This window comes from Lichtheimia ornata (assembly GCF_029851405.1).
Source record: "Lichtheimia ornata isolate CBS 291.66 chromosome Unknown scaffold00097, whole genome shotgun sequence".
In the NCBI taxonomy this organism is placed as follows: Eukaryota; Fungi; Mucoromycota; class Mucoromycetes; order Mucorales; family Lichtheimiaceae; genus Lichtheimia; species Lichtheimia ornata.
Window position 1 is genome coordinate 52,553 of NW_026695417.1, and position 23,714 is coordinate 76,266.

General features: G+C 43.8%; 10 protein-coding genes across 10 annotated transcripts; 5 read left to right on the forward strand and 5 right to left on the reverse strand.

Moving 5' to 3' along the window:
- Window positions 1-36: 36 nt before the first annotated feature.
- On the reverse strand, window positions 37-4,460 carry O0I10_011683 (uncharacterized protein; the record flags this gene model as incomplete). The annotated part of the gene is made up of 21 exons (XM_058491647.1): window positions 37-150; window positions 210-371; window positions 430-500; window positions 571-655; window positions 720-812; window positions 896-960; window positions 1,035-1,173; window positions 1,233-1,480; window positions 1,550-1,674; window positions 1,734-1,792; window positions 1,852-2,012; window positions 2,077-2,136; window positions 2,187-2,214; window positions 2,296-2,399; window positions 2,458-2,479; window positions 2,561-2,979; window positions 3,116-3,186; window positions 3,242-3,277; window positions 3,335-3,404; window positions 3,477-3,660; window positions 3,720-4,460. The coding sequence occupies 21 exons, from the start codon at window positions 4,458-4,460 to the stop codon at window positions 37-39; spliced, it is 3,057 nt and encodes a 1,018-aa protein (XP_058337590.1).
- A 1,048-nt stretch (window positions 4,461-5,508) lies between these two features.
- O0I10_011684 (uncharacterized protein) lies at window positions 5,509-6,381 on the forward strand (the record flags this gene model as incomplete). Its single annotated transcript, XM_058491648.1, has 1 exon — window positions 5,509-6,381. One exon carries the CDS (start codon window positions 5,509-5,511, stop codon window positions 6,379-6,381), a length of 873 nt encoding a protein of 290 aa, XP_058337591.1.
- Window positions 6,382-6,711: 330 nt separating this feature from the next.
- Window positions 6,712-7,604, forward strand: O0I10_011685 (uncharacterized protein; the record flags this gene model as incomplete). Its single annotated transcript, XM_058491649.1, has 6 exons — window positions 6,712-6,821; window positions 6,892-6,979; window positions 7,052-7,195; window positions 7,281-7,406; window positions 7,473-7,498; window positions 7,556-7,604. The coding sequence occupies 6 exons, from the start codon at window positions 6,712-6,714 to the stop codon at window positions 7,602-7,604; spliced, it is 543 nt and encodes a 180-aa protein (XP_058337592.1).
- Window positions 7,605-7,889: 285 nt separating this feature from the next.
- Window positions 7,890-9,720, reverse strand: O0I10_011686 (uncharacterized protein; the record flags this gene model as incomplete). Its single annotated transcript, XM_058491650.1, has 4 exons — window positions 7,890-8,517; window positions 8,587-8,946; window positions 9,010-9,243; window positions 9,314-9,720. The coding sequence occupies 4 exons, from the start codon at window positions 9,718-9,720 to the stop codon at window positions 7,890-7,892; spliced, it is 1,629 nt and encodes a 542-aa protein (XP_058337593.1).
- Window positions 9,721-11,386: 1,666 nt separating this feature from the next.
- On the forward strand, window positions 11,387-12,032 carry O0I10_011687 (uncharacterized protein; the record flags this gene model as incomplete). The annotated part of the gene is made up of 4 exons (XM_058491651.1): window positions 11,387-11,607; window positions 11,661-11,741; window positions 11,795-11,897; window positions 11,958-12,032. 4 exons carry the CDS (start codon window positions 11,387-11,389, stop codon window positions 12,030-12,032), a joined length of 480 nt encoding a protein of 159 aa, XP_058337594.1.
- Window positions 12,033-12,256: 224 nt separating this feature from the next.
- O0I10_011688 (uncharacterized protein) lies at window positions 12,257-13,784 on the forward strand (the record flags this gene model as incomplete). The annotated part of the gene is made up of 3 exons (XM_058491652.1): window positions 12,257-12,313; window positions 12,375-12,575; window positions 12,654-13,784. The coding sequence occupies 3 exons, from the start codon at window positions 12,257-12,259 to the stop codon at window positions 13,782-13,784; spliced, it is 1,389 nt and encodes a 462-aa protein (XP_058337595.1).
- Window positions 13,785-14,603: 819 nt separating this feature from the next.
- On the reverse strand, window positions 14,604-15,605 carry O0I10_011689 (uncharacterized protein; the record flags this gene model as incomplete). Its single annotated transcript, XM_058491653.1, has 2 exons — window positions 14,604-14,997; window positions 15,061-15,605. 2 exons carry the CDS (start codon window positions 15,603-15,605, stop codon window positions 14,604-14,606), a joined length of 939 nt encoding a protein of 312 aa, XP_058337596.1.
- Window positions 15,606-16,772: 1,167 nt separating this feature from the next.
- Window positions 16,773-19,086, forward strand: O0I10_011690 (uncharacterized protein; the record flags this gene model as incomplete). Its single annotated transcript, XM_058491654.1, has 3 exons — window positions 16,773-17,263; window positions 17,415-18,978; window positions 19,045-19,086. 3 exons carry the CDS (start codon window positions 16,773-16,775, stop codon window positions 19,084-19,086), a joined length of 2,097 nt encoding a protein of 698 aa, XP_058337597.1.
- A 231-nt stretch (window positions 19,087-19,317) lies between these two features.
- On the reverse strand, window positions 19,318-20,793 carry O0I10_011691 (uncharacterized protein; the record flags this gene model as incomplete). Its single annotated transcript, XM_058491655.1, has 7 exons — window positions 19,318-19,807; window positions 19,865-20,006; window positions 20,065-20,143; window positions 20,200-20,388; window positions 20,450-20,571; window positions 20,633-20,670; window positions 20,747-20,793. The coding sequence occupies 7 exons, from the start codon at window positions 20,791-20,793 to the stop codon at window positions 19,318-19,320; spliced, it is 1,107 nt and encodes a 368-aa protein (XP_058337598.1).
- Window positions 20,794-21,215: 422 nt separating this feature from the next.
- On the reverse strand, window positions 21,216-23,034 carry O0I10_011692 (uncharacterized protein; the record flags this gene model as incomplete). Its single annotated transcript, XM_058491656.1, has 7 exons — window positions 21,216-21,409; window positions 21,473-22,123; window positions 22,242-22,405; window positions 22,509-22,599; window positions 22,671-22,736; window positions 22,794-22,859; window positions 22,929-23,034. 7 exons carry the CDS (start codon window positions 23,032-23,034, stop codon window positions 21,216-21,218), a joined length of 1,338 nt encoding a protein of 445 aa, XP_058337599.1.
- Between the last annotated feature and the right edge of the window lie 680 nt (window positions 23,035-23,714).

Sequence of the window (23,714 nt, forward strand, 5' to 3'; positions counted from 1 at the left end):
TACTACATACATTCATAAACGTATTCGTTTTCCTCCTCATTCTGATTCAAGTGGTTCGATTTGTTTAGCGAGCATTTCTTTGACGTGAATGACTTGATCGTAAAAGACTTCATCAGGTGCACCTTGCAACTGCAGCATTTTGTCAGCAAACTAACATAGTAGCATGATGAGTGATGACGTCTTTTTCGGCACATGCACACGTGTCATACCCAATAAAGCGTCCTACACCGAGCTTGGTCCTCTGCATCATCGTCCTCGGAAGACGAATTGTTATTGTTGTTGTCGATTGATTTGGAAGAGTTGCCATCGACTGCCATCATAGATTGTGGCTGGGAATCCTTATAAGGCTCCGCGCGTAGAGGTTGAGCCAGCTGAAAAAGATTCATGTTCATGTATGATCGCTTTTGACACGTTCCCAATTTGTCGTACCTTTTCTGTAATCTGCAAAGCACGCATGATGATTTGTGATGGGAATCCCAGCAGCTCCGCCGTCTTCAATCCTATACATGGCGCAATGTAGGTAAGCCGCCAGCCCATCCTCCTCACCGTTGTCCCTCCACACACACATACCATAATGCTGATCTTTGGCAACGGCACCATCTCGCACCGTATAAGAATATGAGAGTGTGCAATCATGGGATTCTGGATTGTTGATCTATAATAAAGGATCTAATTATTAAACTTGACACAATCGATAATAGTAACGAGGTTCTACTTGCCACGTCAACATGCAGCTGAAGGTTTACGATGTTCGGGTAGATATGCAGCACATGGGTGAGTTGATGGAAATGAGTCGCGAAAAAGCAATATGCCTGTGTTGTTCATGGTGCAGATAAGTTTAAATGTACGACGTCAGCCACCTGAGACATCCTGTACTGCATCTCAATGCACTCACCTTGCTGCTTGAAAGGCACTCGGTAATGGCTGCCGTGATTCCTAGTGCATCGTACGGCGCGGTTCCTTTTTAACCATGTGTATTAGATCACCAAATCAAGCTCACCACGTGAGTGCCAGGGGTACCAATTTGCTCTTACCTTTACCGAGTTCATCCAAAACAACCAAGCTTGTATCCGTAATATTTTGAATAATGTAAGCTGCTTCACGCATTTCAACAATGAACGACGACGTGTTTTGCTCAAGACAACCATCATTGCCAAGTAAGCGAGATAAAATCTATCAAAGCCGACAATGAATTTCTTTGTTTCAAGAGACAATGAACCCTCATAACATACCTGATCACAAAGCCGAAATGATGCATAAGATGCAGGAACAAAGGATCCCATGTGTGCTATAATCGTAAGCAATGCCACTTGTCGGATGTAGGTTGATTTGCCGCTCATGTTGGGGCCCGTGATGATTTGGAAACTCGACGACAGCGATGCAAAAGTATTATTGGGTACTACTGGCTCTTTTTGGATATGCTCCATGATTGGATGACGTCCAGCTTCGATGGCGAGTGTTGATGTAAACTCGGGTCGCACTATGTAAAAGGTGCATTGGATTGTAAGCAAAATCCTCGCATTCCCATTTGAGAGCACATACAACATACCATGTTGGGTGAGTGAGCAAGAATGAGCAAAGGATAGCAGCATGTCAAGCATCGCGATAGCTTCAGTGACCTTGTATAGAACTCCAATATCCGCATGAAATCGTTGTAATAGCTCCGTGACAGTGCTACAGTGATTGATTCATTGTTGGCTTTGGTATTTGTGAAGGAGGAGCAAGGTACTTACTTGTCGGACATGAGATAAATCTCTGCAAGTGATTCGTTCATACGACTATTTTTTTGTAGCTTGGATGTGACGATGAGCAAACTTGCTATTGGTATCACCTTATGTCTGTATACATTACCAGCTCGATTGTTGCAAAAGAATAGAGCTTCTTTTTCTTGATGACATTGATAAAGATAGATGGTAAATCACCTTCGCCACCTTTAAGCTGATCGACTGGCAGTGTCAAGAAGAATCCGCGGCTAGCGTTGAATTGCAGCTTGATGTTGAGATTGGTTGTTTCTATTGAGGATCCTATTTTAGTCGATGTTTCATTGTTATCTTCAATCCCAGCATGATGACTTACGGCAATACTCTGTGGCCATCTCATAAATGTCCTCCATGGTTTCTTTGTACGACTGCCGAGCTAAATATAACCATCAGCAATGAAAAAGTCTTTGTTGTGCCTTCACTTACCAACATCAAGAAGACCATTTACACCCGCCTATCACATGTACATACAAGTGCCAATCTTGAATAAGATTCTTGAAGCCTACCACTCATCCTCGTCACAAAGACAACGTACCTTGACAGCATAGCAACGCTGATGTCGTAAACCTAAGGCCGTCTTTTGCACACCCACGTCGTCGTGTAATACTTGGTTGATGTCTTGCACAAACTCATCTGGAGCTACAAGTATGAGCCATTTCATGGATAAAAATCAAGCACAACATTCACATTTACGTACCCAATTTCGGATCCGACAGCAACTGCATGAATGAATGGGTTGTACCATATGTCATTAGTGTGCAACGTAAGACAACCCCTTTTGTACCACACACAAAATTTACCTCTAGAATGGCACCCAATAAATCATTCAAATTGTATGCTTCCAGGCTATTCGCAACGGTTTTCACTGCGGCGAGAAGAATCTTGAGCCGGATGACATTGTTGATCTTTGATTCGGTGTAATGGAGATCCTGTGTCGTTGGAATGCGTACAATGTCGGCAATAATATGATCGAGATCTGCCACTGGCTTCAAGGCTGCTTGGATGTCAAATAATAGATTCTCTTGGGAAATGAGTTCTTGGACAGCATCCAATCTACGCCGAATCAACGCTTCATCCGTGCTTGGCTGTAAGATATTGGTGCGTAATAGTCGGCTACCCATTGGTGTCACCGTGTGATTGAGCACCCCAAACAACGTGTCTTTGCTGTTTCGCCGCATAATGTTTGATACAAGTTCCAAGTTACGTGCGGTGGCCACATCTATACATATATCCATGAGTTGCCACCATTCCCAATCATGAATGTTATTACGTACCAATCATCATTGTTCCTATTCGAATGCAATGGTATTGCGTTAATGGATCAACAAGAATAACTTGAATCAGCATAAGCTTACCTTCCACGCCTTGGTATGTAAACTTGACGGTGTGTCTTGCAAATCTCAATCCTTCATTTTCAGCAATGTACCTGCAACATTCATCAGTCCATGTAATGATCGACGGAGGCGAATAAATCACTTTACTTGAATGCGGCTGCTACGGCTGCAAGGCAATAGTACCTATGATGACGCGGTTAGCAACAAGTTCCTCAGCATTCAGTATTTGAACAAACCTACTTTGTGGATAATCCAAGCATCAAAGATGACGCATCTTCCTCGAGACCATATTCTTGCAAATCTTTCATGCCTATTGCACAATGATCCCTTTAGTACATGTGGTCAATCCACGCCATCATCCATCCTACTACTATATCCTTACCGACGTCATCACTGAAATACTTGCGTGGGATGACACTGGTGGAGATCTCTGGAAAGTTTTCATTGACCAGCTGATAGAGTTGTGTGGCTCCCGGTTCCAAAGCAGTGTTGGCAAACAATATCTTGTGTGGATCATTCAAGTGGATCTTGTGTAGTGTCCGAGAATATGACGGGGTATCAGGCACCTATTGAAGCAGCTGTTAAGGCAACGTTACACGCGACTTTGGGTTGCCATATTGCATACCTGCGAAAGAGTACATTCACCAGTAGTAACATGCACAATGCAAATGCCCACTTCAGGGGATACACCACGACCTTCAGCTAACACCATGAGACGCCGATCGCGAACACTTGCAACAGTCGCAGGAACCAATGGTCGGTTAATGGTAGCAGGACGCGATGCTGATGCCGGTTGAAAGCCATGCGATGAAGCAGTGACAACTGAATGCCTTCCTGAATATGAGAGAGACTGAGTTGGTGGTGATGGTTGTTGCAAAGCTGCTTTTGGAGTTGCTGATCCATGTGAGTGGAGGATACTTGATGTGGATGGTAAAGACTGCTCACGCGCGTTGATAGGTGTGGAAGCTGGTAACCTTTTCTGTGACAAAGACGGGGTCGTCGATGCGACACTACTACTTTCATGATCCATGATGAATGATCCTTCGGTGGAAGCAATTTTACGGCGTCGCAAGAGTAGAGCTTTGTTCCCATGATTGGTTGTTGTAATAGATGAGTTGCTTGAAGGTAATAAAGAAGAGCTTGCAGGGATAGACGATCCAGCAAATTTGTCGTTGTAGGTATACTTGAGAGTGTCAAGTGCTGAACTCTTTATTGAGAGGACGCTGGGAGGATGATCGACTCGTGTCATGTCGACGGCTTTGTTTTTCTTCACACGACCATTACTACGACTAGATGTATTTGGATTTGAGCTGGCCTCTGCTGCTGATGATGATGTTGATGACAGCAGGCGGTGTTTAGGATGCATTTTGGGGGGGAAGAGAAGCAGCAAAAAGTGTTACACAGCATCCAACTTTATTTCAAACAATGAGCATCATCCCACTCCATCGGATGCATTCCTTTTTTGTTGCATCCGCCTTCCCCGCGACTGGGAAGACAATAGCATCTTGACCAAAGGTTGTCGATAAAAAGTGCAAGGTGGAAGAAGTTAATCAACAAGAGATACATAGAACGGCATAAATGATTTCAGCATAGAAATAATGTGCCTTAACAATAAAGACTTTTTGCTTTACTACTACCCCTTATGCAATATCGCCACCATTGGTTCTTTGACAGCATGTTTTCATATGACAGCAAGAAGGGTGAATCATCGCTTATGGTTAAATCAATTGTGCTGCGTGGATCATGCACCTAGATGCTGTCGTGTGGTTATGGGTCACCCACACCAAAATAATGAACAATCGAGCATATGCTTTCTTGATGCTAATGCTTGTTGCCAGAGGATCTCGGCCCACCCCGAACCCTTACATACTTGTTTTCCTTGTACACTTTACCTTGTAAGAGGATGCACTAATATTTTGACATTCGGCTCAAGAACAGGCCACCCCAATATTTATACGTAGCTATAAAGGTATCGTCTCCACATATTGTGCAACCCTACTTTGATCAATATCGAACCATTGAAAGATGCATGAACCCAAGCATTGCCGGTGATTGTCATCTTTCCCATGCCTCTATCCTCCTTTCCTTGCTGTTGATCATTGCCAAGCCCTTGTTTAGTATGGCGTGCATTGCGGCTATTATACGTTGCTTGAATGATACAAAGATGCTTACAATGGGATGCCATGCCTATTGGACATCCTACGTCTTGGCAACATAGGATGTGTTGTATGCATAAGTGGGCAGATCAGGGCAAATTGCGTATGAGCCTGTATAAATCTCGGTCTGGGCCGTGTTTATCACGCTTTCACTACCCCTTTCTAGCCGGCTATAAAAGAACCAGCATCCATACATTGCTTTGACCGGTTTTTCTTCTTCTCATTTTCCATTGTTTTATCATTCTATCACCATCGACTATGGCTTCATTGCTTGATCTACCACCAGAGATACTTTGGCATATCATTTCATCCTTTAATCACAATGACTTGTCTATCGTGCGACTTTCATGTAAAAAGCTACGACATTTTTGTGATCATCCATCTCATTGGCGTACGCTATCACTAAAACCTTCACCAACAACAACGAGCAACAAGGGTGGAGAAAACAGCATGGATCTATGGCAGCTTCACGAATTGGAACGGTTGATTGGACCTCATGTCGCTCACATCCAAACAATCCAAATTTGGGGTGTACGTGATCACATTGTGCGGTATTTGTTGACACATTGCACACAATTATTGGATCTTACTGTGTGTGGGTGGACAACGCTCTCAAATCACGCCTTCAATCCCAAAAAGATGATGCGTTTACGTCGCTTGGAGCTTATTGGTGCTGTTCAACAACCAAATTATGCGGGCGTCGATGCTCGTGTACTCTGCCAGCTCTTACGCCAATGCCCTGATTTGCAATCATTAGCTTTGGGATGTCAGATCCATATTCATGCACGCACTTTACTCAAGGAACTAAAGAAAGCATCAACGTCATCATCATCACCCCCACCGGCACAAAAGCTTACATCATTAACCCTTGCCACAAGACGCACGTGGTCGCAAAGGCATGTTGCCGAGTTGATGGAAAGATGTCCTGCATTGGAACGAGTGTATCTATTACCAGCAGCAGCCAAGGGATTTGATTTGAAAAAGGATCATCAAGAGCAATGGTCTATGACCGAAAAGCGACAGGTAGCTGTGGAACCTTCATCGGATAGCGAGGACGACCATGATGCAGACCTGGCAATGGATATGGTTGTTTTACGATCCAGCCTTCAAACCTCCCCACGAGTAGCTTAGGAGTAGTAACAGCATTCATTGTTGTTGTTGTTGTGTTTGTATAGATTCATCATTGTTCCCCATTCTTGTATTGTAAGGCAGCTGGACCTGGCTCATTGTGCACCATCATTAATCAAAAGATAAAAAAAAGACTATACTCTTTCTATGGAGAGCCATTGTAAATCAAAGGACTTCAACCTTGTGGGGGAGGAAATTTACGTTTGTCCTGCACGCTGAAATCTGAACCCCCTTTCTCTCTCGCTCTTTATCCCGCTTATTACCTATTGTTGCACACGCACTTCCTCCCACCCACTCACCCACCTTTCATATCCCTTCACCACTCACTCCACCATGGGAATCGTATTCAGTAACTTGTGGAATCGTCTCTTTTCTAAAACCCCTGTCAAAATTATCATTGTCGGCTTGGACAATGCTGGCAAAACTACCATCTTGTATCGACTGTAAGTTGCCGATCCTCCCGATCTACCACTCCTCATCACTTGGACTCATCGCTGACATGGTCTTGGATAGACTTATGAACCAAGTCGTCACCACTACACCAACCATTGGCAGCAACGTTGAACAGGTTGAATACAAGAATATCAAGTTTCTCATGTGGGTAAGTTGAAGGATGGTTGCCGTGTCAGGGCGAGATCCTCTTTTGCATAATAACCTTCTCTCATTCAACTAGGATATCGCTGGTCAAGAGACATTACGGTCATCATGGAAGACGTATTATGTTGATACCAAGGCTGTTATTATGGTGATTGATAGTACGGATGCAGCAAGATTGAATATTGCAAAAGAGGAACTACATCACATGATGGAAAGCGACGTAAGTATCACGAAAAGGATCGATATAGATCGACAAGGGTGGGCTCTTTTATGACATGTGACATCTAATTCAATCCAATGTTCAGCAACTACAAAATGCAAGTTTGCTCGTGTTTGCCAACAAGCAAGATGTGAAATCATCCCTCTCGGCTGCCAAGATCTCGGAGGCTCTTAGCTTGTCAAGTTTAAAGGATCGACAATGGCATATCCAGGTACGTAGCATCATGATGATGGAATAGGACATGGGATTGATTATGTTTGCTTTATTGGGAGAATAGGCGTGCTCGGCATTATCCGGTGATGGGTAAGTGGCATTGGATGAGATTGCTATTGCGTAGGATACTCATCATCCTATTCATAGATTGCATGAAGGATTGGATTGGCTCGTGTTGCAAATTGCAGGATCATAACAGGATATACCCAACAACTAAACCACCCCGTTGTCTTCATTCTTGTAAATATATGTTCTCGCCCCGGTTTATTATGATAAAATGTGTGTACAACTATACACTTTCAGCTATTAGCGAAAGAAGTATTAGACAGTACAAGGGATGATAGCTACGTGGATGGGCACAAAATGAGTTATTACACGAAGAAAAAGGAATGATTTACTGAAGAATGTATCAAGTACAAGAAAGGAGGGTTGTTACATACAAAGGTATAGTCTAAATCTTTTATAGGGTGGTTGTATAGGTTCATTGACGCTGACGGTAGTACTCTTGGGTAGCTGAGCTTTGGTTTGCAATGAATTCCTTGATACTGGCTAAGGAGAGGAGACCAAGATGTCCGGAGATAGCTTCATCGAATGTCACATTTGCAGTGGCACCAGTGAACAATTCTTGCATCGTAGCATTATCCACAGTCGATGGCATGCTAAATTGGCTCATATCGGTGCTGACATCCATAAGGCTGCCCATGGCTTCTTGAGAATCGGAAAAGTTGAACTGGCTCAAGCGTGGCAACGTCAAATCCCATTCAACATCGGGGCGAATCATGTTGACAGTGTCATCGATCACGGGATCCAGGACCTTGGGTGTCACAAGATGTGCAGAGAGGCTATTGAGCAACTTCTCAAAGCGATCCTTGAATTCAGGCACACGAAGGAATTGCGATGTCAATGGGCGATCGTGGAGACCTGGGAAACGGTTGTAATCACCAGACACCATATCACTCATCTTTACAAGCGTGCTGCCGAATGTCATGTCGAGGTCTGAAGGGATGTAGAGGAAGCGTGTAGAATTGACACCCATTTGGTACACATAGTAGTTATCGGCCAAGGTCAAATAGCCATCAGAGTAGCCAACAAGGACTTCCAATGCCATACTATAAAATACACAGGATGAGCATGCTTGTATAAAAGTAGTAGTAATAAATGAATGTGATCTTACTTACCCTCGAAGCACACTTTCCATATCGAAATGCTTGTTCCATTCCTCAACAGCGTTCGAGGTATTGGTAGGCGCATGGGCAATAAAGCGAGTCAAGTTCATCAACGGGGCATAATCGGGTTCGCCTTCTGAAGGATCTTCCTTGATCTTGTATTGGCCTGCTGCATAGGCAGTGACATTGTCGCCAATGTAGCCTAGATCAGAGAATGTCTTGGGTGGTTCGCCCAAATGGCCTTGATAAAGATTGCCTCGAGAATAATTAGGATAGTCGTTATCACCATTGGCAAATTCATTCTTGGCCCATGGGTTCTTGAAATTCTCAATAATGCCAAAAAGACCAGCCGTTTCATTATTGATGAACACGCTATACACGATCATGTTGAATTAGAACCACAATTACCCATTTCGTGTCATTAGTACTACTTACCGAATATAAGAAAACTTGGATGTGGCAAGGCCAGCGGATTCAATGATACGGTATGCCATGCTTTCACGCACATAGGATGGATCACTAAAGAGCGATCGTAGCTTCAATCGACGGTATTCATACAACTTTTGTCCCTTGGGAATCTTGATATTGTAGCTGAGCTTGGGAGTTAAACGAGAGCTTCTTCCTGCAAGCTCCAACTCCACGTCGTCAAAGGTTTGGATTTCATCACCCCTATTGGATCGCTGCGGTTAATTACTGGGTTTTCATGCATGCATGTTTATCGTTAATCCCGACAACTCACCTGATGTAGGTCATGTTGCACACAACTTGAAAGTCGGCTGTAACATTCGTATGCATGTAATCGATGGCAGATTGATTGGCGGTGGTAAAGTGTACAGTGGCAATCTCGTTGTATCGATGAAGATCCGAATCAACACGATGAATGCTTTCAAGAGGTTCCAGATACTGTGGCAAGTCCTTCATTGGATGTGCGTTGACGGATCTATTATACACCTCATAGTAGACATCATCTCCAGGACGACCATCAAGACTTCGGGTAAATGGCTCCCGTTCTGTGACATGGTGGCCATCACTTGTCTTGGCAAAATAGTAACCTTGTGATGGCGTTGGGGCGTCACCGGTATAAAGCAATGATGTCAAATTCGATTGATGCAATGGATACACCTTGTCGTCAACCACCACTGCCATGGACACTGGCTGTGGAACAAGCGATAATACACCATACTTGGTTTGCTGTTGTTGATCTTGGGCCGAAGCAGCTTGGATAGCTGTTGTTGTCAATAAGAGTGTCAGGAGTCGAGTAGACCAGCCTATTATTATCCAGTTGGTATGAATAAAATGTCTTTGGGAAGAAGCTATCACAAATCTTACTGAGGAGAGGCATTTGGATATTGTGTGGGGAAAATAAACGATTGTAGGACGAAGGTTTCTACTATGTGAACAATGCGTCTTTTATATATGTTTGATAGTTTCGGTAGTAGAAAGATCATCAGCCTGCTACGCCGCATCATGCTCAGCAAAACCAGGGAATTCGGCAGAGAAATGAAAAGTGGACCTGCAAGCGGGGATCAAACCAATTGGATTTGCGTATGACATCAATCGAAACGATCGCATTGTTTCACTACACCGTTGCCCCTACTTTGCATTGGTCTCAGCAAAAACGAAAGGGGTTGATCGGAACGAAGGATGAGATACATAACCAACAACCTTCTTTTTGACCATAGCAATTAGCTATCCGATGTAGCATTCCCTGAAATTTCGATAGAACAATGGGTCCTGAGAGCTGTCCCGTATCCTTGGTTCTTGTTATTATTGATGATCGATGCATGCAAACCTTCTTGGCATGGGATCCTGTATCCTAGCCATGTCTTGGGATGGTACCTTTTTGCAGTTCTCGGTTAATCTTTATCTCCGCCCCGCGCGCAAGATCATCACCCTGCATGTGTGCATTTCTATTAGAGATCGCAAGCTGAATCATGATAAAGATGACACTGCATATGGATGTTGTAGTCAGATTTCAACTCAACGACGGGATGTGCCGACGCAACAGGTATCTCAGGAGCTATCGAAAATTAAAAACATTGCCATTCTTGTCGTTTATTTGCCGAGATGCCAACAGCAATTGGTGAAACATCATTTTTTTGGGAGAATGTTACTGTTTCGAAAATCGATAGCTGACACAACGTGAGGTCACATTTTTCTATAAACGTACATCAGCATGCTTTGGATCTTGGCAAGATGTAAACGTCTTCATTCTATATTCGTATTTGCGATAATAATAATAGATAGCGTGTTGTTGCTAGGCAATGAAACAATGGATGATAGGATATGGCAATTCAAAGGGATTCAAACATGATCAGATAACGCGATCAAGCAATTACAGCGTTATGGATGGCATTGGTTATGATGGCTGTAGTTGACATTTTTGGAGGATGGATGCAAGCAGGTGCATCCAAAGATATGGAAGCTGAGCAGCATGATCACTCATTGTTATTTTTGGGATGTGGACTCGATATATATATACCCACGTTACAAGTATTGCTTAATGTTGTTGCTGCATGCTGAGGATTAAGAGGAACTATATATGTATAGTAGTGGTATGAGGATATACCACATTCTTGGATATGATCTTGCGTGGCATTTAAATGAGGATTGTATGATCAAACAAGGTTCTTTATTGTATCTTGTATGATACCCTAGTCTTCTACTGGAAGGCAATCAAGAGATGAGGGGGATGACATGACATAAAAGATGATAGCCGTGGCTGTTGTACAAGCAAGAATGGGAAGCCGGCATAAGATTTGCTGTGTTCTCGTCGCCAACTTGAACTGAGCGCTTCTCTTCCGAGTTGGTCATGCAACAAGCCGATTCACGTTCTTCATCCAGCTCGTCAGCAGCAGCCACTCCCAATAACAACCATGTCGACTCTGCTCAAAACAACACCAGTGAAGCGTCAAAAGCTGCACGACTAGCACTTGAAGGAGAGATCAACGACATTCTACAAGTTCTTTTCGAGTTGAGCGTTGTGGTCTTTGATTTCCAACCTGAAGGCAACCAACTTGTACGGAACAAAATGTAATAAGTCAACGGCATTGAGGGAAAAGCAAACGACTCATATGAGATTGCAGCAACACCATCATTGAGCATTACAGGAAGATCGACGAGTTGAGGAAGGACATTGATACGCATATCCCAGAAGAAGTGATCAAGTAGGTTGTATACATGGTAGCATTGGAGAATGGATGTTTATTGGTATCATCAGCTTCGTTGAGCATGGCAAGAACCCTGATCTATTCACGCAAGGCTTTGTGGAACGCACAGCAAGCGAGAACCAATTCACATATGGCAAAGTGAAAGCTGTAAATGTAAGTAGCAGGGGATGTCCTAGTCAAATGGATATTGATAATATGGCACTTGGCTTGTAGGAATTCAGGAGTATTCTAGCCGACGAGTTTGAGAAATCCTTCCCTGATTTATATGATGCCAGCGACGACATGTAGAAAGATGTGGAGGGGACATTTGCTATATACAACAAAGAAAAGATTCATTATACCCGGAAAGCTCTGTGCGTTTTACTTGTGATATCATTGGATGCCGTATTTGTTATTAAGCATCGGGTGGTGCGGTGAACCGGAAGGTGGTGGTAGTGGGGTGTATATTCTTGTGACTCAGATTACCAGGCTGCGGTTTTATTCTTTCCCTTTCCTACATCATCATCATCATCATGTCCTCACGTTTACTCTTGTCAAGGACTGCAAAGTCTATTATTCATCCAAGATTGGTACGCTTTTTAAACACGACGATTGATTCATAAAGTACTCAACTCTTTTATTATGGGATAGTATAATCGTGGACTTGCTACAGCTACCAACCTATTACCAACTTTCCGAACCACCATCCTTCCCAACGGCTTCACTGTTGCCACTGAAGAGAACCCAGCATCGCAGACAGCTACAGTGGGTGTATGGATCGATGCAGGATCCCGTGCTGAACATGTCCAAAACAACGGATCAGCTCACTTTCTCGAACACATGGCATTCAAGGTACACAACACACACACACACACTTACCATGTGGGCCTCTATAATCCCCCTTGCGTTGCTAATCGACACTTTCCATAGGGCACCAATCGACGTACACAACGTGACCTTGAACTCCAAATTGAAAACATGGGTGGCCATTTGAATGCGTATACTTCACGTGAGCAAACGGTGTATTATGCCAAATCCTTCAAACATGATGTTCCACAAGCTGTCGACATCCTATCCGACATTTTACAAAACTCACGTCTTGATCCTGGTGCCATTGAACGTGAACGTGATGTCATTTTACGTGAGCAAGAAGAGGTGGAGAAGCAGATGGAAGAAGTTGTCTTTGATCACTTGCACGAAGCTGCTTTCAAGAACGAGTCGCTTGGCTTGACCATCTTGGGTCCAAAGGAAAACATCCAATCCTTGACACGCAACGACTTGTCAAGCTACATCAAGACCAACTACACCGGTGAACGTATGATTTTGGTGGGCACAGGCGGTGTGGATCATGATGCCCTGGTTCGTTTGGCTGAGAACCATTTCGGTGCATTGCCAACCATTGCAAGTGCTCAAACAAGCAAGAGTGCTATGAAGAAAGCTGTTTTCTCGGGTGGCGAATTTCGACTTGCCGATAATCAAGCACAACAAGCACATGTTGCATTGGCAGTAGAAGGTGCTAGCTGGACATCACCCGATTATTTCCCCTTGTTGGTAATGCAATCCATCATTGGCTCTTGGGATCGTACGCTTGGTGCTACCGGTCATCTCACTTCAAGTCTTTCATCGGTCATGCACAACCATCAACTCGCCAACTCGTTTATGGCATTCAACACATCGTACAAGGATACAGGTTTATGGGGCATCTACTATGTATCGGAAAACAAGGATCGTCTCGATGACCTTGTTCATTGCACACAACGCGAATGGATGCGTCTCGCCACAACAGTAACTGCCAACGAGGTTGAACGTGCAAAGCAGCAACTCAAGGCGGGTCTTTTACTTGGTCTCGATGGAAGCACCGCCATTGCTGAAGATATTGGTCGACAACTCTTGACTTCAGGTGAACGCATGTCCCCCAAGGAGGTCGAGAAATTGGTTGCCAAGATCACCGTCGACGATGTGCGTCGTGTTGCGCATGATTATCTCTATGGAAAGCAAGCCGCAGTCGTTGCCATTGGCCCTGTTGATAAACTCTCCCCTTACCAACCTATCTCCAACTAGATTGTATCATTAATCACCCCATTCAAAATATAAACACACACTCTCTCTCCAATGTATGATCCCGCTTATATCATCATGATCGACGTATGTAATTGCTGACAAAAGATAATCACTTTTGAAAGTGGCTTTTTCTTTATAACTGAAAAGGGGAAGGGGGGATACTGCTAAAGGGGAACTGGGGAAAGAATAAAGAGAGATGAGGGGGAAAGCACTGATGAATTACTAGGGAAATGGGGTTTGTTGGGGATAAGGGAAAGAGTATTGAAGAAAGAGAGAGTGTGTGTGTGAGGATTAAAGAGAAGGTAGGTACATTGCTAAATGAGCTTGAGATTGCACATGTGCCTGTTGTGCGTTTGGTTGAGAAATTCGCTTCTGCTTGAAGATGAAAACAGGTCTGAAACTATGATCCAAGTTGACCGAGACTGGATACGTCTTGAGCGAGAGATTGCCGTAAAAGTAAAACGAGTAAAAAAAGAAAGCGAAAAAGAAAGCAAAAGGGAAAAGATAAGGGTAGCAAAGGAGATCCTTAAACATATGACAGGATGTGATCCTCCAATGCACCGTGAAAGAAGAAAGAAATATGATACAAGAAGAAAAAGAAAAAAGAGAGGGAAAAGAGAGGGAAAAGAGAGGGAAAAGCATTTTGTGCATGGGTAGAATAAAAGAAAGGGCATTTTCTCACAAGGATGCTTCAACCAAATACCCGAAAAGAAAAGACAATGAAGAAGAAAATATACAAGAGAAGAAGGATGAAGGTGAGATTGTGAGGAAATGCTGGAGGAAACGGCACAAAATGATGGAAAAGGTGAATTGGGGCAATCAAGTGGAGATCTTTAGCATGGATCTCAAACCACGTTGGATTTCAGAGAGTCTTTGCTCGGTCGTATCAGGATGAGGATGATGTCCTGTCATCATGGTGGCTGGCATCATGGGTTGATGAGGTTGAGGATGGCGAGGCGTGAGCAAGCTCATCAATTGTTGGGATTGTTGTTGAAGTGAATAATCCTCAATGGCAAAGACACCGTCGTGATCATAAGTAGAATGAACGTAGGGTTGCTGCTGATAAGAGGTAGGCGATGACGGGTTGAAAGCAGGAATAGGTAATGCACTAGGAGCTGGGGCATTGCTAAAGCATGGTCCACAGTAGACTTTGGCAGCGGAAGAGGTAGTAGCGTTGTTGTTGTTGTTGTTGTTGGAGCGACGTTGTTGGTTTCTATGATACCATGAGTTAGTGAGTGAATGAGATAGCTGAATAGGATGCTAATGGTATACCAACCTCTTCAATGGGGGGAAAGCTGCTGGGCCAGGTTTAGACATGGTGGTCGACCGTTGCTTGTTCATCTTCTTCTTGTTGCTAACTTGGATAGCCTCAGAGTTATCTGAATCACTTGAACTGCAAGGGGGACTTGAACTCAAATCCAAACTCTGAATAGCATCAGTCATTGAAGCGATATCACGCTTTCGTTCCACACGACGAGCCTTGGATGACATGACATTGGGCTTGCGTTGCTGTTGATGCTTCGATACAGGCTTTTGGTTCTTGAGAGCATCCCATTCTTGTTTGGATTTCTTGTTTGAGCGAGGGGATGGGGAAGCAGTGGTAGGAGGAGCCTGGGTAGCAGTTGTCGTTGCCTTGGTCACGTGAGGTTTGCTAGGCTGTTGTTGTTGTTGTTGGTTACTCTTCTTTTGCCGAGCATACTGCTTTGGTGGATGTTGCCCCGAGTTTTTGGAAGCCTTTGGAATACTCTTTGCAGATGTCTGTTGTTGCTTTGACGATGGAGCATTCTTGGGCCGGGCGATGGTGGCTTTGTTGTTGGTCATCGTTGGGGGGATAATCAGCGGTAATAAGGTAAAAGGAGAAAATGGGACAATCAGGCGGTGTCAATGGGAAGTGAATAACTTTTTGAAGGGAAGAAAGGATGTGTGATGTGCGTGGTGTAGATAGGGCTCGTGAGTGAATATGAGTGTTTATGTTCTTCGTCACAGCGATATCAACATGGAAAAATTGTTATGGAAGAAAGAAAGCACCCGGCGGCAACCGAGTGGTTTTGTATCAACGCTGAGTTTGTTGTGTGATGATGTGATGTTCCACCTATGTTTTACCCTCTCTTTTTTACATCATCACTTCATGTTAGTATTTATCGACGACGAGAGCTTGATCAATAACTGACACTATATCATGTGAGCGTTATGGTTATGGTTACATTCACCATGCGTACACTTACAACTCTACAACATAGCTAAACCTTGTTTGTTTTCCTAATGATACCACACTAATAAGCTTAGCACCCACCACCACCACCACCCATGTTGCTCCCAATCATACTCAAACGCTCCCATGTTTCAATTCCTCCTTGTTCAAGTGTATGCGTATGGCAAGTTGGCTGATAGCTCTGTGACGAGAAAAAAGTGATGCAATAATGGGCTCGATGATGATATCGAAAATCACCTCATCATCTGCAAACACCAAAACCAGAAAGTGACACCACCACCACACACACGACCTTTTCATCAGGAAGGGTAAGAGGAGCTATTCTTGCTAGCCAACCATCATCTCATCTCGGTTGTCAAAGATAGAACAACGTATGAATAATGAATGTGATCTTTTGGACTTCCTCCTTAACGATGATCAATGCAGCTCATTATGGGTGGTAGTTCTCCTTTTTGAATATGCGCATAAACAAATGATGATGATAGTAGTAGAGAGGAAGGTGGTTGGGTGTGTGATGGATGTATATGGGACAAAGAATTAGATTTTATTCTGTGTAGCATGATAGCGGGATATGGCACCAGTGGGCAGTGGAAAGTAACATGCATTTACAGGATGACATGAGCCATTTTAAGGTAAGGATAGCACGGGTGTCTAATTTCTTAAGCAACTCTTCTCTCCTGCACATGGTCTAAAAGACTCTCTATTCTTTTGCAGAAACCCACACTCACACTCCTTTCTATGCTCTCTTTTCCCCTTACTTGACCTCTTTCCTTCTCATGTCAAGAACGCCTGACAGTGTAAACGAGGCTCATAAACCATTACGACTCGCTCGACAAACTTCACACGATGTATTGCGGCCACGGCAGCAAATGCGTCTGCCAGCACCCATGTCAGCTTCCAAATCGACTCGCATTACTCCTTCGCGATCACGCATGTCAGATAGCTCGTTTGACGACGACACCAGCTCACCCACCTCTGTACCACGATTTTCGATTTCCTCCAACAGCTCAGTACAAACAATACTAACAACGCCGCGATCCTCCATCACCACCACCACGAGTCCTAATAGTCCCAAAGAGAATGCAACTCATAGCAGCAGTAACAGCAACAACCAGTCGACTTGGATCGGTCAACGAGTTACAGTGGAGACAATGAATATTTCAGGGACATTACGATTCCTCGGCACCACACAATTCAAGGCAGGCGTATGGGCAGGCATCGAATTAGATGAGACAGGGACTGGCAAGAATGATGGATCAGTAGCTGGGTAATGTATTATCATACCCTTATACCCAATAATGCATAATCATCTGTGCTCCTTGTCCCTTTTTCGTATGGCATCTCCTCCACTCCAAAACCCCCTTGATTTTAATGTAGCACATCACTCATACCCGTGATTTCATTATGTGTCCATATAGGGTCCGCTATTTTGTATGTCCACCAAAGACCGGCATCTTTGTACTATCCTCAAAAGTACAACGTGTCATCAAAGGTGCAAGAGCTTCCCGTTATGTGGGTATGACAGCCGCTCATCTCAAACAGCAATCTCTCAAGAAGCAAGCCTCGTCGCCATGTTTGAATCAATCCACCCTTGTTGCTCCCCAAATGAAAAGACGTCAACTTTCATCGTCACCTTTGCATCCGCTTACTCCAGTGTCACCAAATGAATCATCATTGTCTTCAGTGCACCCACATCATCCTGTCGGACCAGCCAAAAAGGAAACCGATCCCGAGGAACAACATCAACAACATCATAGCAACGACGACGCCTTTGCAACAACAACAACAACAACAGCAACCACGCATGCTTCATGTGAAGCCGAGATTCATCAATTGCAGGATCAATTACGTACATCCGATAAGCGTATCAATGAACTTGAGGAATCCATTGACGAGCTTAAACGTGCTGGGATGGAAACGATTGAATTATATGAGCGAGCTGTGCAACGACACGAACAAGATATGAAACGCTACACAGCCAAATTGGCAGGTGCACATGCACGGATACAAACATTGGAGGCGGAACGAGATCGGCTTGTTAGTGCAAGGGATGCAATGATTGCAGATCATAAACGTGGACTTGCAGAAGTTCAGGAACGATTACAGCAAACATTACAACAAAAGACAAACGATGAGACAAAGTGGAAGGCTGATCTTGAACAACAATTGGCAACCACCAAAAGTGCACTTGAACAAGAACGTGTTACACAACAATGTGCTGAAAGGGAGTGTGACAGGTTACGAGAGAAGATCAAGGAGATGGAAGATGATAAGATCGGCTTGATGGAAGAACTCGAACGTGCACGTACAGCTGCCAAGGAAGAACAACAATTACGATTAGTCAAGCTACAACATCTCGAATCTGAAAATCGACAACTCAATCAAGCCTTGCAGGAAGCACTTCGACAACGAGGTTTAGTCAACAACAACAACAACAACAACAACAACAACAATTCCAATTTCATTGTCAACAGCAACAATACGATGCGTGTTAACAAAGAACTTCCACCAACACCCAATGACCCTTCACAAGAGGAGCTGCAGGCTCAGCTCACTGAAGCACGCAAGATCATTGATCGAATGTCTCGTGAACGTGCAGATGCAGATCGCCATCATCGTCGTGAGATCAATACACTCAACAGGGATATCACTGAGCTTGAAGGCTTGATCGAAGCAAAGATATTCAAGGAAGCCGATTTACTCGAAGCGCTTGATAATGAACGCAAAGCGGTGCGTCGATTACTTGCTGAACATCATCACCATCGTCATACCCAACAACAAGCTGCTCGAAAGGCCATCACCCCTCGTACCAAAGTGAATGCCCCTTTACGACCTCCACCTTCAGTACCACTTCCAACCATTGCTACTACCACCAACACGCATCCTGAAGGCGAGAAATTATACTGTGATGTTTGTCAAGTGGAAGGACATGATTTGATGGGGTGTCCCTCACTTTTGGAGCAATTGCCTTCCTCAATTCAGGTACGTATAGGAGATAAAAGGAATGTTCCTCATACCAACCAACACCCTTGTCTTTTTACTACATAGTCCTCCTGCCGGCAAGTCAGGGCCGATAATGAAGTCTTTTGATCGTCTTACTATTACGCATATTCCATCATCATCATCATCATTCTTCTCGCATCATTCTCATTCTTCTCATCATTATTCCCACCACTTATTACACCTTACACCACAACATTACATACTACATTGCCGTTTTTCCCTTTTTTATTTTGTAATAATGAGTATAAATCTTTCTACGAGCGATTTTGTACATGCCGTACTACTATCATTTACATATTCTATACAATGCTGATGATGTCAATGATATGCCCATGTGGGTATGTTGGGTGTCTCATAGGCCCATGATTGGTCCTTGGATGCATACCGCCATGCATGAAGCCATATTGAAAGTAAATTGGGTGGTGGATCAGATGTCATGACAAGGCCACAATCTCGGCACGCATTAATATGGGAAGGATCAAAGTCTGGGTAATGTGAATGAGCGGCGATCGTTTGTACCACGTTGGCTGCATATTCCTCGTCGAGGGGTTGACCTTCTTGTAAAAGATGGGACCATGGCTTATCAAGTCCATAAAGTGGATCATTGGCAATCGGGTATCCCAAATAGCGTAAATGGACTCGGATTTGATGGGTACGTCCTGTCACAGGCCTGCATCGCACCAAACTTGTTGTGCCATCATAGCTAATTCGCTCAAACTCGGTCTCCGAAGGCTTGCCATCATCTTGAACATAATGAAGAGAGAGTCTAAATGAGATCCGCTTGATGGGTGCTGTACATACAACTCGACTGATAATAAAGACGTCAAAACCAATACATGTCGCCGTATACGTAATAAGGACTTACTCTGGGAATTTGCCAACGACTCGACAAAGGTACTCTTTCTGAACACGCCCTTCCACTGTGTCAGCCCATAATCTACGTGCACCATCCACATTCAAGCCTATGAACATAAGACCTGAGGTAGGCAAGTCGAGTCGATTTGCAGCTAAGATACCATAATAATGAGTTGAAATCTCAATGTAATGATAGTGCATTTTACTCACGAAAGAGCCGAGACACATTCAATTGGCGTTGCAAGAGTTGGGTCACCGAATTATATCTGTAGCGGCCACCAGGATGAGCCTAAGATGAAAACAATGCGTCAATGAAGATGTGAATAAACAATAAATGATACATACGGGAATACCGCCTGGTTTGTCAATCACCACGAAATCATCTTGTTGGTCAATAATCTCAATAGGCTTGGCGGTAACAGCAGGCTCATGTCTGTGAATGTGATGGATGATCAAGTCATTGTGTTGGACAACGTATGTGGGCTCGACTTGGCTGCCATTGACCGTGATATGACCACATTGAATAGCATTGTGCTATCAAATGACTCATTCATTAGTCAAGTTGTCATGGTAGTAAAGCACTCATTCAACTTGCATAATACATCTTGTCTCGAAATTGAAATTCGGTGGCAAAGACATCCAACAAGGTTCGCTTGAGCCATCGTTCTTTGGCATGTACTTGATGTTGGAAAAAGTAAGGCTTCACTTTGCGTAACCCTACCCATTTCTTTTATCACTCGCTGTATTCCAATACAATCCATGCATAAAAATGGTTTACCGTTTTCAATGATGTACTGCGGAATGCCATGTCCTTGTCTGTGAAACCAAGCCAAAAAGTTAAATCCCCATGGCAACTGACAACACAGCAACGCTAAACGACTCTTTTCTTTACCTGCATTTCGAAATGGTGCGGAGTGTTTGGTTCACCGGACGTTGCATTGCTATATTTGAAGGTGGCGATGAGTTCCAATGAAGGAGATCAAGAGCATTGTCAACGTAATACCATGTACGCGATCGTGTCCAGTGTAAGAGTCGGGAAAGGAAAGGCTCGCTTTGGTGCACATGACCTCAACAAGACCATTCTAGCTGACCACAAAAAGATGTCCCACCACCCAAATGTCCCACCAACCCATGTAGTCTTTGATACACAAGTACTTGTGCTAAGTGTTAGAATAATGTATCACTGGTGTTCAATAATGATAATATATGATGTATTGATGGTGGCTGTACAAATAAGTAAACACAAACATGTGAAGAAGGATATATCAAATGGGATGATGGAAGATGTTGGATGGATTGATGATGAGAGGAGGGGAAGTGAAATTGAAATGTGATCATCTATAACGATCCTGGGGAGAGGGTCAATGAGGAGAATGGCTACTATTACTTGCAACAAATCCTTTGTTGTCTTCATCGTTATCACGATGTAATCCCATACGAAATGCGCTGAGAGGATCCATAGCATCCTGTGCCCTATGGCCTTTAGCTGATGGAGGAGGGTCAATGGGTTGGATATCAATCGTCTCCAATGATGTCGAATGCACTGCCGCATGTTCTAATGGGATCCTGGTCTTAATCATTACACCATCTACATGTCTTTGATGATAATTCAATTTACCTTTTTCATTCACAGTCAATGTATCCGGTGTCCTGAAAGGATTCATGTGATTTTCCTCGTCATCGTGAAAGCTCCTTATCTCATGCACCTGATCCATGCTGTGGCGATCTTCATATGACACCTTTTCGCTCATAAATGTATGAAGCAAACTCTTACGTCGGCTATCAATGCTGCTAGCACCATCATCCAAGTCGTTGCCGCTTCGTGAGTAATGGAGTAATGCAACACCCGAACAAATCACCAAGAAGCCAAATACGCAAGTGGTGATATCAACGCCTGATGCATCAAAGCCGCGATAGAGGACCGTAGCGCTTACAATGGTGAGTGTGGTAAAGAGCACGTAATAGGTGGGTGTAACGACAGCCGTATTGAAAATATTAAGTGCCTTGTTGAGATATACAATTTCAAGCACCAATGTCACCACTGTGAGAGCGAGGACAAGATAAATGAACCAATTGGTGAATTGATTTTCGATCGTGAATGAATGCACAATGGCTGAACCGAGACCTTGTGTAAAGACGACTGATAGGGAACCGATCCATGAACATACGCCAATGTAAACGAGCATGTTGGTTTTGCCCCATCTAGGTCCGCAGTAAAACACTAGTACCAGGGATACGACCACTGCAATGCCTGCATAAACAAGGAATCCTAACCATGTGGTGTGAGAGAAGGGGTTTTTAAGGTGTCTTGTCCCTTGCTTTCTTTTGATCTCTCGCTCTCTCGCTCACTCTCTCTCAAGGTTGTAAAACATCACCATCCTACTCACCCACTGATAGCATCAAACGCTTGAAATTCTCGATTGTTGTATCCGTTGTGCCTTCTTCAGGTGCATGTAACACAATAACCACTGCGCCCAAAATGCATTGTACACAGCCAACTTTGCCTTGAAAATTGAGACGTTCCCTGAGGAAAAAGGATGACAGTACTGCACTGTGCAATCAAGGGGGTGGGGTTGATAGGTGTTAAAAGTGAGTTGTTGAACCCCTCGATTATCCTCCCCTCCTCCCTGTTGTTGTTGTAACAAGATCCATACCTGATGACTACACTCAACGCACCTAAAGGAGTTACAAGAATAGCCGGTGCAAATGAATATGCCACGAAATTGCAAAGCTCGCCGACAATCACTTTTAAGAGAGAAACATAAAAGTTAGCGTGATTTATGATGGGGGAATCGATCATGCATTATTAGTCTTACTCAGAATCATGCCAGCCCACCACATGACATTTTTCAGATATCCATAGCCCTCTCCAGCGCTGCGTCCTATATAAATCACAACATGAACTACTTGTTTCTATCATTCATAAACGTGTTACGAACCTGTTCTTCCCATGGATTGTAATAACCCCTTTTTCTTGAATACAAAACTGCTGCCGATAAATAGACCTGTGACACGATATCATTTGAGTACGTCTGCTGCCAAATAGCGAGGCATGCATATGCGTATATGCTTACTGCTTCCAATGGCAAGCGAGAGACCAATGGCCTTGTATAGCGATCCGTGGGCATCGGATGTACCGGAAGCAAAGGGATCGGTTGTCGAATTGGTGGGTTCACTCATGGGATTGTATTTGACACGTGGACTAGAAACCGGAAACCGGATGATATGCCGAGTAATCGACGTATGATAGTAAAAAAGAAAAAAGAGAGAAAGGGGAAAGGGGAGAGAGTAAGAAGAAAGAAGAAGAAGAGAATAAGAGTTTCAACGACAAACTAGCTTTGAGTTGCATCAGTTCACTGCTCCCCTTGCCACATCCTCGTTATATTTTTAGCTTGGTCTTGTCGTCATGTGTGTCATGAAAGAGTACTATGCTATTAATGCCAGCAAGGCCTGTCCAATGGCACCGTGCGCGCGCCCCAGCCCATATTTAGTACTTCCACTTGAAAAGCAAAATCCGATCATCCGCCCTTTGACACCTTTTATCTTGAAGATGTTGTTCATAGACCTTGTTGTTTATTCATCCCTGGTTCCATCTTCGTATCTTTATAATCAACCATCAATAATAAACATAGCATCAGGTGAGATGAATATTCACATACATGCATGTGAAACTACAATGTACCATCCTTATTGCCGCTCTATTAATGGCTCATCTACAAACCCACTATCCTCCGCCAACTGGATCGCCGCTAAACTCTCCCATTGTACAAATTGCATCCACTACCATACGAGCCGCGCTTTTGCTTATGGAAATTTTTCACCCAATAGTCCTTTTTGAAAACGATCTAGGTCATTCTTAT